At 48.7% G+C, this 6665-nt stretch overlaps 1 protein-coding gene across 1 annotated transcript in view; it reads left to right on the forward strand.

The window, feature by feature from the left end:
• Positions 1 to 1473, forward strand: part of ADGRF5 (adhesion G protein-coupled receptor F5) — a 102433-nt gene extending 100960 nt beyond the window's left edge. The window contains exon 18 of the mRNA XM_026652789.1: positions 317 to 1473. Coding sequence (XP_026508574.1) covers positions 317 to 1473 — 1157 coding nt within the window. The remainder of the gene's footprint in view (positions 1 to 316) is intronic.
• Positions 1474 to 6665: the final 5192 nt, after the last annotated feature.

Consider the following 6665-nt stretch of genomic DNA (forward strand, 5'->3'; position numbering starts at 1 on the left):
AGGAGGTTCATGTCTCCTTCCCCAGAGGAGAGAGGCCGGCTCTCTCATCCTACGTGCGGGGGCATCGTGACTCCGTACCGGTCACCGTTTCAGCTGCATTCCAAGAAGGCTCGGTCTAGTCAGTTGCCTCTAAGGGCCCCCAGTCAGAGGTGGCTGGAGGATGAACATGCCCTACCCACCGACAGAAGGCAGCAAATGGCCAGGTCTTACCCCTGGAAGCATCCTGGGGCAGCAGCATCGAAAGGGAAAGAAACCCCAGACCATCGCAGCACATTGCAGACAGGGAAGCAAAGCACAAGCTCCTCTTGTTCCACAGGTCCTCCAACACCAGTGGAAGATACCACCATGGAGACGGGCAGGAGTGAGGGTGCAGCAGGAAACCAGATTAACCCAGATCGCTGCACTCTGCCAGCAGGAGTGGATCTGACATCGCCACCTCCAGGAACCGCAATAATAGAGAAGACGCTCGCAACGACACTCGACATTTATAGGAGTGAGTTGAGAAAGCCCCTTACCAGTGTGAGCGGCACCGAAGGGACTGAAGAGACGCTGGAGCTGAACATGGAGAGGAAGGTTATCTCGGGACAAGGCTCCTGCCTGAGGCCAGGGGCACAGGCAGGTGAGGGCAGGGCAGATCTTCCTAGGACCCAATGCCACCAGGTTGCCCCAGAGGCACCAGGCTCTGAGCAGCTGACAAGATCCATCCTTGACTCTCTCATTGCTGGGCAGGCTGCGCACGACCGGCAGATCAAGCACCTGATGGAAATGTTGAGCAGCTCCCACCCCTTGGCAGACCATGTCTTAGTCTGCCAGCTGTGCCACAAGGCACATCCAGGAAAGATGAAGGGTCAGAAAACTCAGGAGGAGACACAAGTATCTGCTGAGCTGCATGGTCTTCGAGACATCACGGCTCCACATGGGTTCATTGGAACTGTGAATTCAAAGCTCTCCAGGGACCAGCCACCAGTCAGAGTCTGGAAGAAGTGCAATAAGGTTGGACAGAAGAGACCAGCTGGCTCTGCAGGTGCTGACTTGCCCAGAATTCCACAGCAATGGACTCCAGGAGACTCCTCAGCATCATCCAACCACAACAAGATGCCAGTGGTGTGGCTCCTTCCAGAAGATGGGCGCAAGAAGCAGGATGGAATGGGGAAAATGGCCCCCACCAAGCAACCAAAGATGGTGTCCATTGTTCGAAGTACAACAGGGCTTTCGCAAGCTGGGGAGAAAGCAACTGGGAGTCCTGACGGTTCTCCTCCAAAGCCAGCAAAGGCCTCCAGAGCTAGGACACCATCCCCTTCAAGGAGCAAAGATCCAGTTCTCAAACGGATCTTAATGTGCCTCAAGAAAAACTTCTACAAGCTGCAAAACAAAGTGAAGTCCCAAATGTCCAAGGACTTTCGTTCAAGAAGACCTGATACTAAATTTACAAAGCCACCCTTTTGGAAGGCAAGGGCCTCCAAGGGTGTTTGATAGTAGTATAAAGCCCAACCATCAACCCCGCCCCTTGACCCCTTAATCCCCGACCACCTGTCACCGGAAGTCCCACCCATGGGGGGTATTACTTCCTGGATCAAGGCGGGCACATGACCGGAAGCAAAGTGTGTCATGTCACCCCTATAAGAACTCCTCCCACTGCCCTCTACCAATCAGAATGGGTTTCGCCCGCGTAGGCCTGCCCCGAGAGGAGATTTGACCAATATGGGGGAGTTCCAGGGTGGGGTGACCCATCCGGAAGGGGTTCATGTGACCCCTCTAAGAACTCCTCCCACCTCCCTCTGCCAATCAGGAGGGGTTTCAGCCACATAGGACTGCCCCAAGAGCAGATTTGACCAATCGGGGGTGTCCTGGGGCGGGGTGACCCATCCGGAAGTGGATAATGTGACCTCTCTAAAAACTCCTCCCACTGCCCTCTACCAATCGCAATGGGTTTCGGTCGTATAGGACTGCCCCGAGAGCAGATTTGACCAATCGGGGGTGTTCTAGGGCGGGGTGACCCACCCAGAAGAGCGTCGTGTGACCCCTCTAAAAACTCCTCCCAGCGCCCTCTGCCAATCAGAGTGCAGCACCATCACCCCATAAGTCCCAGCGCCGGGGCAGAAGGGGCCATCTTTTATCAGGAACGTGTGCTTTAGAAATCGTAGAAACATGGACTCCCGTGAGAACTTCGGACTTTGTTTTAGCCCCGAGGGTCTTTGACCATCCGCGGAGAAAGCGCTACATCAGCGACAGTTCTGAGGAGGAGGAGGGAGCGACCGAGGAAGGCCCTTTGGCTCAGCCGTTGACGGATATGCCAGAACCTGAAACCCAACTGCTTGTGAGACACCCCGATGAGCGTGGTGGCCTCTTGTCGTCAACCCCCCTGGAGGAGGAAGGTGAACACAGCTCGTGGGAGTCACCGGAGGACGAGGTGAATGGAAAAGACGTCGCTCAGGTAAATGAATTATTAAGGTTGATGATGGGGTGTAATGGGGGCGGGGTAGGGGGGGGGGGGGGGGGGGGGTTGTGTAAATTTAAAAACAAGCAGTGGGAATTTACACTGTTTCTTTTCTGAAAATCTCTCGACAGCTCGACGATGCCTTTCTAGAGGACCAGGAGGCGCTGGACAGCGTTCCATCAAGCAGCGAAGATGAACTGGGCCCACCTTGGTTTTGCTCAATGCCGATACAAATTGTTGAAGAGGACTCCGAGGATGACGGCTATGAGGAGTGTAGGAGGAGGCTTGGCATGGAACTAACTGAGCCAGTGCCACGTCGTGAGCGTAAAAAAGTCCTGCGGACTATTGTACGCGTTGCTGTTTATGCTGTCCTTAATCACTGCCTTAGGGAAAAGCTTTTTGAAGATTGTGAGGGGTGTGTCATAGATGCGCCAGCCCAACAGCACCATGATTGTGTGACTTGGACTTCAGTGGATATAAACTGCAAGCTCCGGGGCCTGTGTGCTGAGCTGTGTTTGGAAATCCTATTAAACACTGTTATTGCCATAGGTTATGCTATGCAATGTCTGTGCCTAACCCAAGAACATTTAGCGCAAGGGGTGACCTTGATAAAAGACAAGCCTCAAGACATTCATTGATATCTGCAAAGGACCCCCACTTGGAATGGGTACTGTAAGAGACCCTACAGAAAAATGTATTTGAACTAAAAGAAAAAAAAAAGAAAAGAAAAGCAGCCCAGTTGTGCAGACAACTTATTCCCCCACCCCAGATCACAAAAGGGAATGTTAGGGAGGCGTGATCCAATCAACCTGCTGACTATTTTGAAACAAAGAGTTAGGATGGTATAAAAACCTCAGGTAGCTTGGAGCCTGTCTCTTTCAACAGAAACGCTCTTGAATTGCTGCTGGACTGCAAGAGGAGGTATGCACCCTGTTTTTAACTCTGAAAATAGATATTATATAATGCCATTCTTTGGCCATGCTGTCTCAGTAAATAATGGTGCCTATCTTTATTGCAGTGTGATCTGTTTAGCATGGAACCAGGAACTTTAAGCTGCATTTCACCACCAGGCCAAGGTAAAAACCATTTTAACTATAGATGTGCTTAATACTGTTAATTAAAAAAAAAAAAACTTCAGGTATTACACAGGTTGTATAGGGATTTGGGGGTAATCCTAACTTAACATTTTTGCTTGTTCTTTAACCTGAAGGCCCAAACACACATTGGGGGTGGGGGTGGGGGACAGGACGGACAGAACAACCTTGTGCCTTTTAAATGCATGTGGGTTTATTGAAAAGTATTTGATTGCAAACTCTTGGTGTTTTTAAACTGCTGGTGTGTGTGTGTGTGTCTGAGTTTGTGTAAAACATAGGTGGGTTTTTAAAAGTATTTGGTTGCAAACCTGGTTTGGTGTGTTTTAAACTAACAAGGGTTTTTGTGCAAAATGTGTTTTAAAATGGATTTTAAAAGCAGTTTGGTTTTTATTTTGCAAAATGAGATGTCTTTTTAAAAAATGTTTGTGGGTTTGTTTTTTAAAGTGGTAGAAATAAACTCAAAACCTGTGTTTGTTGTACAGCCTGAAATGGATTATTTTGTTTTAAAGCTGTGACTTTTCAAATAGAAAAACACCCTTACGAATATTTTATTTTTTTAAGTTTACAAGACAGTTTCATGTGTTTTATTATAATGTTGTTTGCTTCACAGTACGGTCAAAACATGAGTGGGTAAACAAGCTCAAAAGAAAAAGGAAAGAGACAGCCAAAAAGGAAAATTCACCAGCATCAATGACTGATGGATGGATGAAGCCCAGTAAATATATTTTGCTTATTTGTTTGGTTGTTTCATGAGGTTTTGTATTTTAAGTAAATACATAGGTGTGGGTGAGAAAGATGGTAAAGTTCAGTTTCGTAAAATGTTTTTTCTCCCTCCTCATAGGCACAGGCAGCTTTCCTGGCAATGCTGTAGTCGAAGCTACAGGGACACCTCCACCAGAACCGCCAAAGAACCAGGAATCTGCTTTGAGACCTTTAGCAACGCTAACACAAAACAGCACAAGCAGGAGCGCCGCCAGCTTTTCTGCCACCCTAGGCAGCGGAAGGTCCCGTCCTGAAATGCCGCCCCCCCACAGAGGCGGCGGAAGGTCCCGCCGCTGAAATACCGCCGCGGTCGCCGCCCCCCGAATTGTAGCGCCCTAGGCGACCGCCTAGGTCACCTAATGGGTTGCGCCGGCCCTGAGCACGAGAGTGCAGATGAAGCATCAGGGCAGTCCAAGCCTCATATATGTCAAACCCAAGTACAAAACAAAAGACTCTGGTAAAGACCAACCACGCAAACACAACTCCAGTTCCTCAGTGGCCACCACCACACCAAGCCCTGAGAAAACTGAGCAAAAATGCTCACATTCACAAACCCAGAGCACGCGTTCTAGGGGTTGTGAACATGAGCAAAAACGCACACATTCACAAACCCGGAGCACGCGCTCTAGGGGTTGTGAATAAAAAACCAAGGACTGACAAACCATTCTCCCAACACCATAAGCTCGTCACAGCTCCCCCATATTCTAGTATTTGGGGAAAGTATGATGCTTCATTCAGAAAACTGATGAAGATTTGGGGAAAATATGAGGCTTTGTTCAGAATACTGGTGGCTGCTATATCCTCAGGGGTCTAAAAGAAAGGAGGGCTGGAAACCACGTCAAAAATGCAAAAGCTCTGGCAGGTGACTTTTTGAAAAATACTTCAGTTTTTCCAAAAGGGGGCTCTGAGCAGGCGTGACTAGCCGTGGAAAGGGGCCTGGGTAAAAAGGGCACCCTCAAGGGTACACATCAGCTCAGGTGTAAACAAAAGGGGGGACAGCTCTTGGTGGACAAACAAATGGCGGCCAAAAAGTTCCAGGCCAGGGTCTCAGTAAAAATTTAAAAAAAGGCTAAAGAGGTAATGAGGAAAAAAAACAAAAAGAGATGCCCCCTACTGGAGGCTCTCAAACTGACTTGTCTGAAAATGGGGAGGTGGAACCCGACTCTCACGCAGAGTCTGGTTTAGAAAATTCCCCAGAGGGCTCTCTAGAAGGTCCCCGTCTGCTCCTGATGACCCTCATGGAGGCCCCTCGGAGTCTGACTCTCAAATAGCATGTGATGTAGAAGATGCCGCTGACGGTCCCATAGAGGAACCCCCAAGTAACCCTGAAAATGCAGAGGTGTATATGGAGAGAGTGAGAAGTTGGCAACGTGAATTACCTAGATTTGGGGGGTCGGTGTATTGTGAGGAATTTCGTTTTGTTAATCCTGAGTGAAAAAATTCAGCTCAGCAGGTTGTTGAAGCCGTACACAGGGGAATACAGTTAGTTCTGGATGACGTTAATGGTGATTATGATGATTATGTTCAGTTACGTTTAGAGAGTCGAAATTTAACTAACCCTTTGTTTTCGGTCAGAAGAACTAGGGATGAGCTGTCTGCTGAGGATTTCTTAGCTCAGGCCTGAAAGCTGCTACAGAGCAATAGAGAGTTGCATCTCGATGGGACGTTGCGCCTCGTTGTGACAGTTGTAAAAAACAGGGGTGGGGGTGCTCGTAGAGTTTTAAATTCTATCCGTGGTAGTCAAATCATCCATAAAAAGAGACAATGCTTAGTAGACCTGATTTACACCGGTACCAATCTGTGTTTTGCGGGTGGGCTCTTGGCCGTTATGTCCGACTGTAAATCTACGGACGCGGAATTGTTAGCGGGGGCGAGAAAATTGCATGAGAAACTGGGGTGGTCAGATCAAAAAAAGGTTCTGCTCAGTGACGTAGCAACGTTTGAACAGCATTTAGGAGTCAATATACAGGTGGTGCTGTATGCGGCGAAAGGCAGATGGGGCTTTTTTAAAACGGGGGGCCCAGTGTACCCCAAGACTTTTTTCATCCTGTTGCACGATGAGCATTACTATGGGGTTCTGGATGTGAAAAAGTTGTTTGGTGTGAAAAATTATTATGAGTTTTGCCACATGGCGTACAGTCACGACCACTCTTGCAGGTATCGTTGCCGCCTCTGTTTGAGCCTAACATGCTTGGACAGCATGGGCGTGCAGCTGAGGTGTCCTAGCTGTAGACTGTATTGTCGATCCAAAGAGTGTTTAGACGGACACGTCGACTGTGCGTCGAAAAAACAAGTCGAATGCCTGTCTAAAACTTTGTGTGATAAGTGTCAGTCTTATGTGGACAAGCGGCACAGGTGTAAAGGGAGGCGGT

The sequence above is a fragment of the Terrapene carolina genome, unplaced genomic scaffold (assembly GCF_002925995.2).
Source record: "Terrapene carolina triunguis isolate 2854851 unplaced genomic scaffold, T_m_triunguis-2.0 Scaffold42, whole genome shotgun sequence".
Classification (NCBI taxonomy): domain Eukaryota; kingdom Metazoa; phylum Chordata; order Testudines; family Emydidae; genus Terrapene; species Terrapene triunguis.